We start from the raw sequence: 12,085 nt of genomic DNA on the forward strand, positions 1-12,085 counted from the left end.
CATGGCCTCCGGCCACAGGCTCCTCGGCAACCCCGAGTGTGCCATCGTAGACCGAGTCATGTCTTCCAATGACTGATGTGTACGCTCACACAGGTTGCGCTGCGAACTCTTCGGTCCGACTTTCACGTGCTCAATCCCCTTCGATCGATACCATGCATCGATTTCGCCATTGAAGAACTCACTGCCTTTGTCACTCCAGACTTGCAGTACTTTGTGGGTAGCTCCGCTGGTGCTCCGACCAGCCTGCCGCTCCGCCCACAGGACATATTCCCGCATGTGCTTGTTCACCACCTTGCTGTCTTTACTCTTCAGCAGGTACACCGTGACAAAGCGAGAATAACCATCCATAATCACCAGGACGGCTTCATACCGAGTAGAGTTGTTCTAGCCTGGAATCAGATGGTCTGCATAGACCACTTGGTTCGGTCTCTTCAGTCTCCGATCCAACTTCTTGCGGTGTGATCTCTTCTTCTGCTTCCCAATGTGGCACGCATCGCACGTTTCCTGCTGTCGCTGTGTCAGCATCATTCCGTGCACTAGCTCCTTGTCCACCATGGTCTTCAGATACTGTGGGCATGTATGACATAATCTTTTATGCCAAAGCTTCAGCGAACCAACACCTTGAGCGATGGTGTAATTGCATACTGCTGCTGCTTCTGAGATCACTCTTGCTCTCTGAGTTGGAACTGCTACCTGAAATCCCCAAATAGCATCCTGCGCCGTCGCAACAGCTACAGTCATTCCATCTCTCAGTATGTCAAAACGTCTGGTTTCACTGCTAAACTCAATAGCAAAACCTTGCTCAAAGGCAAGTCCCGGAGAAAACAACCATACTCTGCGTCAGGGATGTACAACACTCCATCGATTTATGTTACCACTTGTTCTCCGTCTACCTCTGTCATTAACGCTACTGTTCCCATTCCTGCAATTCTTGAGACAATGGTTGGCGTAACACCTCGGATATTCTGCAAGTTATCCGAGTCCGCCGTGTATGACACAAACTCAGCGAAATTTCCCGTGACGTGCGAGTTAGAAGCCGTATCCAGATACCACCACCCGCCATTAAGCCGTCCAGTTTCTTGATCGCTGTCTATCAGATGTGCTTCACCACTATCTGCCTCAGGATCACTTACTGGGTCTTCGTCACTCACAGTTTCGCCGTCACTCACGACTCCATGATCACGTGCATCTTCAACACGATTTCCAGCTTCTCGAGCTTCATCTTCATGCACGAATTCATCCTGTTCATGTGCTTCACCGCGTTCTTGAGGGTCTTCATGGACTTCACGTAACTGCCCAAGTCCTGCTACGACACCCTCATCCTGTTCACGGTCCATTTGCACAGGCATAGTTATCTCCTGTCGCACGGTGTAGTTAATCCGTGGCTTGCGCTTCTGCTCAGCGCTTCCACCGTTCTCCTGCACCTTTGTCTTTTCAGGACAATTCACCCGCAGATGGTCTTCACTGCCGCAGGAATAACACTTCCGGGCACTCTTGAATCCACCAACTTTGTCCTCCTGAGAACTCCCTTTTCTCTCGAATGCTTTTCCACTTCCTCCTCTCTGGTTATCCTTCTTGTCACTACGCTTTCCTCGGAACTCTCTCTGCCGAGCTGCTGCTGCGAGAATCAGCTCCCTCACCTTCTTAGGTGAGTACACACTCGGATCCGCTCCATAGTAGATAGAAGATTTCAAATGTTCGAACTCAACTTGATCAGGCAAACTCTCCAGTAGCATATCCACTATTGTGGTGTCTGCAACGGTATGATTCAAGTCGGCCAACTCAGTCTTGAGGTTGAACATCTTACAGAGGTGAAGATTAGCATCACTTCCAGGGGTAAGCTTCGTGTTCCAAAGCTCGCTCTCTACGCGACGAATCGTATATGCCTTGATCGCTTCGTTCTGCTTTCCTTCATACAGACTACACAGCTCACTCCACATTTCCGATCCGGTCTCCTTGTCGCGTATTTGGTGCAGCACGTCTGCCGGTACTGAAGTACCAATCAAGCGCATGATCTTCAACTGCTTCTTCTCAAATTCCTCTTTCTTCTCCGCACTCGCGGTAGAAAGCATCGCCTTGGTCAGTTCACCGACCGCGATGACTTTGAGATCTTGCTCTTTAAAGACATTCATCAGCGCCCCTTATACGTCTGCCTATCCTTGCCGTTCCAGTTTTTCGGCACTCCTTCACTCAAGTATTTCAGCGACTTCGTCTTTGGGCTCATAACCCTGTTGGAACTCCGTTCCGTGAACACAATTCTGACCGCTGTGACTCTTTTAAGGTAAAATGAAGACTGAATTATTTAAGTGCTAGCGCTGCTCTCCCAGAGCTCCTACCAACACTAACGGATTCAACCCCGTTCTCATACAATGACCTGGCCCAACTGATTTTCATCTCGTGTACCAACACTTCATTGTGCCTGGTCCCCAATACATATTCCAGCACTCTAGGCCATACTTGCTTTTACAAAACGACTGAGATTGTTTAGAAACGAACGCCCTATCAGCGAATGCTCACAGAGTCGCCTCTCCGTGTAATTCTGCAATTTGCAAAAGTTTTCTCCAGCTTTCACGCCTGTAGTCTACGTACGTTGCGACAAATAGGGGTGAAGCTAATTGAGTAGATTAGCTCCTCGTGTTGCTTCCATCGATCGGTGTTCACTTTCATCGAAGATTTTTTGTGAGAAAGTACGTACAGTAAAAACTAAGTGAATTCTCTCGCATGGGGTTCCTGCACAACATCGCTGGGTCAGTAATTTCCCTCTTGCTGACCGCGCTTGTTGCTCACTACACGGAGCTGCAAGTGTACGCAGCTGTGTGCGTGGGCATCCAATGGCTGTCGGCGCTTTACGCCATACCCAAACAGAATGAGCGCTACTTTGACCTCACGGGCTCTGTCACCTACGCTGTGGTGTCACTGTTGGCCTACAGTGCCAGCAGTTCTGTCTCCTGGCGTGAGTCGGCGCTAATAGCACTGGTGTGGCTCTAATGCTTGCGTCTCGGCTCCTTCCTGTACCTGCGCATCAGTGAGTGCGGCGAGGACAAGCGTTTAAAGATATCCGCGCGAATCCGCTGCGGTTCTTCGGGGTTTGGAGCATTCAGGGCCTTTGGGTTTTGACCACGGTACTTCCTGTGCTTCTAACGCTCACACACGGCGCCCGCGACCTGCGGATGTCGACACTGGACATTGTTGGAATCTCCCTCTGGGTCATTGGCTACGTGCTGGAGGTCACGGCCGACTACTACTCTGTTCCATCTCAAATCTAACGCAACGAGCGACCGCACAAAAATAAATGATATCATTGGCTATTATTAGGCTAAGAATAGAGATTTGCTATTTTTTAATTTGTGGCTACCAGCTACATAATACGTATCAGCTGTGCAGATAAGCATGATGTGCTGCCGTCTGATCGCTCTAACGGCAGGCACAATAAATGTTGATGCTGTCAACATCGCTATCAAATACCAGCCAGCTAAGTCGCCCGATATGAACGTACTCGAATTGGGTCTGTTTAACTTGCTACAGTCGGCTCAATACCGCACACCAACGTACAAGATCGATGCTTTAATTGCGGAAGCTGAAAAAACTTACTGTGATCTTTCTAGTAGGACTATAGATAAGTGCTTTTTGACAGCACAAAAAATACCAGAATCTGTCATTGCGTGTGATACATACAAACTCCCCCGAGTTTCGAAGCACCACATTCGCAACGGAGTGCTTCCAACCTCATTGCCTTGCGACCCTTTGGCAAAAAGGGCCAGGAGACACTTAATAAAATGAAGGGCCACCAACTCAAAATTAGTATCTTTTATTTTATGATGAACTCTTTTCTACACACCTTGTTTTATTTATTTTCACCTTTTGTGAGATCTAAAATTTGTCAGATTGTAAATACATAGATGTAATTGGTCAAAAGCGTTTTTCAGGCAAACGCGGCACAGACAGCAGCTTTTGAAGAACTATTTTCACATCTTGTAAGAATCGATCTCTTCTGAAAACCTCAGCAATTTTCCAACACTGGGAAGCCCACTGCGAAACCAGACGTCCACCCCGTCAAAACGAATGACGCTCTTTTGTTCTGTACTTCGTTGCTGTTTGACTATGATCTACCAAAAAAAATACTGTTTTATAGAGCTAAGGCAGGGCTTTCCGTAGTGGGCTCGTTTAGCTAAATCACACCATTAGTTTAATAAATATGTCAGCAAAGGAGAAGTGTTAGATTTGAGATGGAACAGAGTGGTATCAAAAGATGCAATTCCGTCGTGACGAGAGCAAGAAGGGTCAGTTTATTCAGAGCGGACTCTGGTATTACAGCCGCCACCCCAATTACTGCGGGTTTTTTTTCGTGAGCGTGCACACACTGCCGACCACGGTGCTGAAAGTGTGGGCTGGTGTGAGCCCCGTGTTCGTTACATTCTTGCTTATCTTCGTGTCGGGGGTCCCGCTGCTAGAAAAGCAGGCCGAAGAGCGCTGGGGGGAGACGAAGGCGTACCAATAGTACAAGGCACAGACGAGTGTGCTGCTGCCCATGTCCAAGCGCAAAATGAAGACGACGTAAGGGAGAAAGAGGCATCACACCACCCGTAAGCTGAAAAGGCTTTACATGTTAGGAAACTCGGGAAGTCTGAAGAAAGGGGGCCACTTTGTAATATCCATAAACAAAAAATAAAAGTCGCGATATTTAGTTTTGCTTAATCATGCAGGATGATGTGCTCCTCGAGTCGGCGGCGTCCGCGTCCACGAATTTCGACGCCTTCGCGTGGGTAGAGAAGGCGCTGAGGTCTCACTCGGGCGATGCGTCGGCCCTGGCACCTCTGGTGCCACAGTTGGCTCTGCGATCGCAAACGTTGGCTCAAACGCTGCATGCGTCGTTGCAGCACGTTTCGCTGTCAGCTCCAGCGTTGCAGTCGCGTCTCCAGGGGATACAACAGGCTGCTACACCGCTGGCTAGACGACTGGATGCTGTGCAAGATGCCTGCGCCTCTGGCTCCGTGTCCACCGCGTCGGGCTCAGGGCAAGCTCTGCCCCCTCATCTAGCTACGCTTCACGAGGCGAAGCGCCGATTACAGAGCTGCTCGCAGGCGTTAGTGGAGGCCGCAAGATGGGGGCGTAACGTGCGCGCCTGCTTTGCGGTGGTGGAAGACCCAACGCTGTTATCTCGTGTGCTTAAGGGCGAGAGTGCCAAACTCAATGGCCACACAACAGACAGCGACTCTGCCGACGACTTGGCGGACCGCGTTCGTGAAATGCAGTCAAGTCTGGACGTCCTTAAAGATCTTCCAGGTGCCTGGGACCGCAAACAAACGATGGAAAGGCTTTGTGCGCAGATTGAGGCGGCGGTGCTGCCACGACTCGCCACAAAGCTTCGTGCGGACGAGGTAGGCGATGTGGCACCGCTGCGGTGGTGTCTTGACGTACTCGAAAGCGTCGACAGAGGTCATCTAGTGAGAGAGGAGTTCTGCAGGGCAAGACCAGCACATGTGCACCGTGCCTGGTACGCCTACAGCAACGAGATGCAGACTGAGTTGGACGAGAAAGAGGAATCATTTGCCAATTGGCTAGAAACCTTCTGTGGAGACGCTCTACGCATGCTGCAGTGCGAGAGTTGCATCGCCCGGGAGCTTTTTGGCGCCGATATCCTGCTAAATGTGCTGCTCGATCTGCTCCTCAATACTCTGGAGCCAGTCACAAAGTCATTTCGCGACCGCCTTGTCCACAGCGGGCCTTCAGGTACGGACTTCCAACTTAATCGGCTACTCCTCTGCTTTCACGCGACGCGAGCATTTGCCGGTCAGCTAGTGCAGTTCTTTAGGTCTCTAGAAGGTGACCTTGGCGTGAATTTGCCTGAAACTGACGACGCGGCTTCGAGCGCTGAAAGCATTCTACGTGTTGTCTTCGAGCCGTATCGTCTGTACTTTTCAGAGTACGCTCGCTTTACTAGCGAGGCCCTTACCGATGATTTGCTACGTCTTGTGCCTCCGTTTAACGTGGCAACCAACGCACCAGAACTCGCTGGAGATGATTATGAAGAAGAAGACCGGGACGCTGCAGATCCTGCATCTCTTGAGGATTTCTCTCAGCGTCTTGAGGAAGCTTCGGTGGCAGTCTGGACACTCGTGGATGAGAGTCTGCAGCAGTGCTTCGAGTTTTCTGGTGGTGCTGCGTTCCCTGAAGCTGTGGAAGCGATCGGCACGGCTGTGCAGCAGTTTACGTTGGCTCTGAGCTCTACCATCCCAGCCATTCGCAGATACTGCAAAGCTGAACCTACTTCCCAAGTGCAAGACGCTTCTAATGGATCGCAAGTTGCTTCTCCCGAGTGGAGTCAGTTCCACGCATCGTTAGCTCTACTCAAGGCGTGCGGTACTCTGGAAAGCCAACTCTGTGCGCTTGATGATCAAGTTCGCGTTCGGATGCGAGAGCAACTCGCGCATTTTTTTGGCGAGACATCAGGTTCATTGTCACCGCGCAGCCGCCGAAAGAAAACACACGATAATACAAGAAGTGCGCTTGCTGAGCTTGTGGACCCGACAAAGCTTGTGGTAGCAGTGTCAAGGGCTTGGCTTCACGATGAAGACCTAACGCGACAATCCCACTTCCACCAGTTCGAGATGGAATTACTGGACCAGTTAACTGGAACATCAGATTTTGATACTTCTCCGCCTCGGTATCCAACGGCAACGGTACGTGGTTGGCGCTGTCGTGTCAACCTTTTCACGTTATCTAAGGACAACTGCGTTGATGCGAGTTACCATAGCTGCTGGATGAGGCTCAACGTGCCGTGCGTTCGTGGACGAAGGACGTGCAGCTTCTCACATATGACACTGTGTTCTTACCTATCGCACGAGTACTAGAGACGCTGCCCTCCAACGAGGTAGGCTTTTTATCACAGTCTCTTTTCAACCCGTTCCTGGAGCTAATTATTCCTCACTTTGCTTGTAGAATTGGCGTAAGGTGCCGGATACCACTCTGGGGGATCTACCGACCTTTAGTATGCTGCCACAAGACTACATTACAATGGTTGCCGATCTCCTCCTGTCACTACTCCCTCAACTCGAACCCTTTGCAGAAAGCAGCAGTCTCGAAAACGCCTTTGTGGCTTCACGTGGCGCTCAGGAGGTGTGCATTCAGAGCGAGTGGGCTCGTGTTGGTCAGCTCTTGCACCTGGAACCCTCTGAGCTCGCGACGTGTCAGCGGATTTTTGGCTCGGATGACAAGCCTGCTACCACGGAGCCTGCACTGACAGCGACGGAGTTTGTGGACTTGTGGACCGCAGCAGTGGCTAGCGGCACTCTCGCAGCATTCTTGCGCGCGGTTTGTTCCATCTCGATACTGTCCGACATGGGAGCTCAACAGTTGGTTGCAGATCTAGGCTACTTTCACAATGTGCTGAGTGCTGTGGGTGGCGAGGGAAATTTCATCATAGATGACTTGCGTCGAGCGCTCGAGATGGACCTGCCGGTGCATTTCCAACATGTCGACGAGCTGCGAGCTGACCAGGATAGTCCAGAGAAGCAAGCACTTGCTAAATTTAACGACTGTATCGCCACCATGCGCCAACGAGCGCTAGAATTACCTCGTCGATTCTCAACAGCTCGCGCTGGCTCATCGACGCAGTTCGACTAGCTGCGTGGCTTGTGTTTTTTTTTTTTCAAAACGTTAAAGAAATTTAAAAACAAGTCTTAACAATAGTCATAAGCGACTGCACTTTCCCTCACTTGAGCTTTGGAGTTGGCAAGTGACGATGGCGTCAATCTACTTTCACTACAACGAGCTTCTTCGCCTGAGTGCAAAGCAAGCTGTCATGAACGAGGACCAGCAGCAGCCAAAGAAGCAGACAGAGAAGAAGCCTGAGATGAGAGTCAACCACGGAGTTTCAAAGGTACCTATCAGCAACGAAGCCACTCTAGTCGCGCTTCAGCCGCGCATGAACCGTCTTGCGTACTTGCAAGCGGCTACTGGGACTAACCTGGATGCCTTAGCACGATCTCTTGGACCCAGACTATAAAACAAGAAGCTCCACATTCTGCGGCGCAAAGCAAAGCTTCAAAGTACAATACTTAGACTAACTGGCAAAAAATACTACTTAAAGCACATGTACTGGGCAAAAATTGTGATCAATATCTTCAATATTGATCACGATTTTTCGTTGCTTGAGCCGCTACTCAGTGATTTGGACGAGAAGAAGCGACGTTGGCGCAGCAACACCTGCCACATCTTGTCTAGAGACTTTTGGCGAGTCACGTGCCTGCCCGCAGCAGTGAACCCGTTCGCGGGTACGGTGCCCCGGGAACGAGTCGTCCCGGGGTCGGCCACGACGTCTTCATCATCGCTGTTTGTATTCATGTTGTTACCCCTCATCTCGAAACTGGCAAGACGCATGAAGCAATCAGCACTGGGGCGTTCCAGATGCACTTCCTCATCTAGCACAAGCGGAGTGCCATGTGTAGACATAAAGGATGGACGCGCTTCTTCTTCTTCCGCTTCCACCTTGAGAGTGTCGCGTTTCAACACAGCTCCACCTCCACCAAAACTGCCACGGGCCCCATCAACGCTTGCCAGAGTGGTAGCCCCACTCGGAGGTGCATTTGCCACGTCATTCTGGATGTCCAGTCTACTTAAAGCTGAATGGGTCAGTACAGGTGGCGGCGACCTGTACGCGACAGCAGCCACTTCTCCTGCATACTGCGTAGTGAACAGATCGTGCTGCGCCAACATCTCGGTACTCCAGCCGACAGCCGGTGCAACCTCTCCATCAAGCCACGGATGCGCTGTCACCTCTTCAATACTCATGGCTGCATCAGGGTTCTTCTCTAAAAGTCGACGTAGTAGATCCCTCGCCGCACGACTCAGGAGCGCTCCACTCCCCGGAAATGTCAATTTGTCCTGCAGCACGCGGCGTTCGATGTCTGCCACGATGTTCTCCTGGTCGTTGCCACTGCTAAACGGGAAGCAGCCACACAGCATCACGTAGAGCGTGATGCCGAGTGCCCAGACGTCGATCTGCTGTGCCTCTCTCCAGTTTGTCACGAGGCGTCTTCGGTCATCTTCTTGCTTGAGTCTGTTCTTGCGTCGAAGAAGAAACGGCGGCAAGAATCGGATGTGATACACATGGTCCCACAGGAACCCTCTAGTTCTGGGTCGGCAGCGCAACGTCAGCGATTGCCAAGGCGCTGCCCGTCCAAAAGCCGCGAGAAGCACACGCGCGTCTGGTTCATCGTCGCTGAAAAGCAGGTGCTCCGGCCGAACTTCTCCATGTACAACACCTCGCTCATGGAGGAACTGCAGCCCCAGTCCAGCTTGCTGTATCACTCGACTGGCATCCCGCTCGGAATGCAATCTGACTAACACTTCACCGCCCCTTGCCAACTCGAACGCAAACTCCACTCGCGCGCCCGTCGACGTCACCTCATGTAGCTGCAATAAGTTCGGGTGATCACGTGCCAGTTGCAGCACTCGCACTTCTTGACGCAGACGACGACGCGTAGAACGTTGGCGCAGCAGGCGGCGGTCCAGTACTTTAAGAGCCACGAGTTCCTGCGTCACGCGATGACGAGCAGTATAAAGCCCCGAACGAGGTTCTATCGTAGTAGCGGGTACAGTAGATGCAGGAGAAAAGGATAATAGACGCAGATCTACCCAGTTACTTGCGGGTGCCACGTCCGAGAACAGCCAGCGCATGGACCAAACCACCACATACCGTAGAGACAAAATTTGTCAACATTTAATGTTGTCGGCAATCAATTCGCAGAGCGATATTATTGATTGTACAGTGCTGGCCAAAAATATGTAGCATCACTATTCTCAAATATTTGCGTCAATTATCTGCCGTAAAACCGCGTAGAAACGCTATTTAGACAAAACGCTACCGAGCAGTGTTGGCAGTAGGGACTTAACCGGCCTGCCAAAAACTGGCCTAAACCTAGTTCTGCCAAGGGGATTCGGCCCTTAGGCCATGGCCGGGCCATGGCTGCCCAGACTAGATTCTGCCCACAAGCCAGCAAGCCCGCGACGGGAGGCCAAGAAGTAGCAGCTCGTGCGCGTCCGACGGAGACTTCAGCAGCAGCAGCTAGCGCCCGCCCCCGACCGACCAAGGCCGGAGCAGCAGCAGCTCGTCAACGGCCACGCTCAACAGAAGACCAAGGAGAAGATACAGCAAGTCTGCAGCTACGGCCGACGGACATCTGAGCAGCAGCAGCTAGTGCCCGTCCACGACCAACCGAGACGGGATCAGCAGCAGCTCGTGTGTGTCGACAGAGGCCTGAGCAGCAGCAGCTAGTGCCTGTCCCTTACCGACCGAAACCGGAGTATCAGCAGCTCGTAAGCGGCAACGTCTGGCAGGAGACCAAGCAGCAGCAACAGCTAGTGCGTGTCCGACGAAACCGGAGCGGTAGTAACTCGTAATTGGCCACGTCCGACGAGAGGCTAAGCAGCAGGAGTAGCAAGTCCGCCGCTACGACCAACGGGGGGCCAAGCACCAGCTGTGTGTTCACAAGGTTACACCCTTGAGCATACACTTTTCAGTATGGGAGACGCTGAAGGACGTCCTGAGAGACAAGAAAGCAAGCATTTTAAACGGCTTCCTGAATTGGGGACAGCAAAAGGAGGTTATAGCTATCGCGAATGCAAGTTTTGCAGGGCTGCGTTCCAGAATGAGGTGACCACTACCCCGCCAAAGCCGATAATCGGTAGAGTGCGAAACTACCAAAGCCATCTCGCCAAATGCACATATTACAAGGCGGCTCAACTATGTGTGGAGCCATTGGCGTCGCTGACTGTTGTGGCAACACCAGATGTAGTACAAAGAGTGACCCTGGTGTCCTCGGTGGGAGGTACTACCTCAGAAGTTTTACCAACTACTCCTCCACCAGTTGCTTCACAAACAAGATCCCAGTACGCTGGCATACCTTCACGTCATGCTGGTTCACGAACGGCACGTCCAGCTCATGCTCGCCGCTCACTGATACTCGAGAAGCGCCCTTCGCCGGCAGTCAACGCGTACAACCTAATCGTGAAGAAGACGAAGAAAGAAAAGCGGAGGTTTTCAAAGAGTGAGATCAGACAAATTGAGTGTTATCTCATCGAGCTTCACGCCGACAACCATCTCCCAGACAGATTTATTGAGCAGGCGTCCGTTCTGCGGTTCCTGGAGCTTCTGTGTCCTGGCATTTCAGACGTTATTCCTTCTCGACGAACGTTGAGTGGTCGCATCCTTAAAGAACATGCAAGCCGTTGCAGCACGACGGACACGGAAGCTTTGAGGGCAATGGTGAAGGCTACAAACGGTTGGGTTAATCTGCTCTCGGATGTTTGGCAAAATATCTCCAAGGAACACCTACTGGGCTGTCAACTCTCTCTCTTTGGAATACTGCTTACCTACGCACTCTTACCAGCTGGGGACGAGCATCATGGCATAGCTATTGCCAAACAACTTGAGCAATTACTGGAGCGAGCCCAACTAGAAGGGTGGTGTGTTGGAGCAATGGCGACGGATAATGCAGGACAGTGTGGACGTGCTCGCCGGATTCTGGCCATTCGGTGGCCGCAGGTTGTTTTCTTGTTTTGTTTTGCGCATGACGTCAACAACCTCGTAAAAGCAGTACTAAAATCGAATTTTAATGGTATTGCATCCAAGGCTGCAACGGCCGTCAACATTTTGAACGCGTCATCTTCGAAGTGGCTACCACGTGCTCAAAAAATCATGAAAAAGTTTTACGGGAGATCTTTGGGGCTACGAACGCTATGCGAAACAAGGTGGAACTCTATGCAAGGATGCTTGGCATCTTTGCTTCGCGTTCAATCAGCTCTGCAAACGCTGTACCGCCAATACAAAACCAATAGTGACTTTCCAAGTCAGCTGCGTGTTTTTGGTGAGTCTCTATTTTGGGAAGAGCTAAAAGAAGCAGAAGCCGTTATCGCGCCAATATCTTACGCATCGTTTCGTCTTCAGCGAGATGAGAATACCCTGGGAGATGTCGTGCAATCATTTCGGGAAATTTATGAGGGTTTCCAGCAACATCTTGTCCGTCGTAACAAACTAGTTGAGTGCGTTGAGCATCGTTGGGCGCAGTGTGAGCAGCCCCTGTTT

At 51.3% G+C, this 12,085-nt stretch overlaps 2 protein-coding genes across 2 annotated transcripts; one reads left to right on the top strand and one right to left on the bottom strand.

The window, feature by feature from the left end:
• Nucleotides 1-4,697: 4,697 nt before the first annotated feature.
• Nucleotides 4,698-7,623, top strand: PITG_21222 (uncharacterized protein; the record flags this gene model as incomplete). The annotated part of the gene is made up of 4 exons (XM_002894894.1): nucleotides 4,698-5,972; nucleotides 6,069-6,680; nucleotides 6,755-6,871; nucleotides 6,940-7,623. The coding sequence occupies 4 exons, from the start codon at nucleotides 4,698-4,700 to the stop codon at nucleotides 7,621-7,623; spliced, it is 2,688 nt and encodes an 895-aa protein (XP_002894940.1).
• A 510-nt stretch (nucleotides 7,624-8,133) lies between these two features.
• Nucleotides 8,134-9,695, bottom strand: PITG_21223 (protein kinase; the record flags this gene model as incomplete). The annotated part of the gene is made up of 1 exon (XM_002894895.1): nucleotides 8,134-9,695. The coding sequence occupies one exon, from the start codon at nucleotides 9,676-9,678 to the stop codon at nucleotides 8,134-8,136; it is 1,545 nt and encodes a 514-aa protein (XP_002894941.1).
• Nucleotides 9,696-12,085: the final 2,390 nt, after the last annotated feature.

Source organism: Phytophthora infestans, genomic scaffold (genome assembly GCF_000142945.1).
Source record: "Phytophthora infestans T30-4 supercont1.358 genomic scaffold, whole genome shotgun sequence".
In the NCBI taxonomy this organism is placed as follows: Eukaryota; Oomycota; class Peronosporomycetes; order Peronosporales; family Peronosporaceae; genus Phytophthora; species Phytophthora infestans.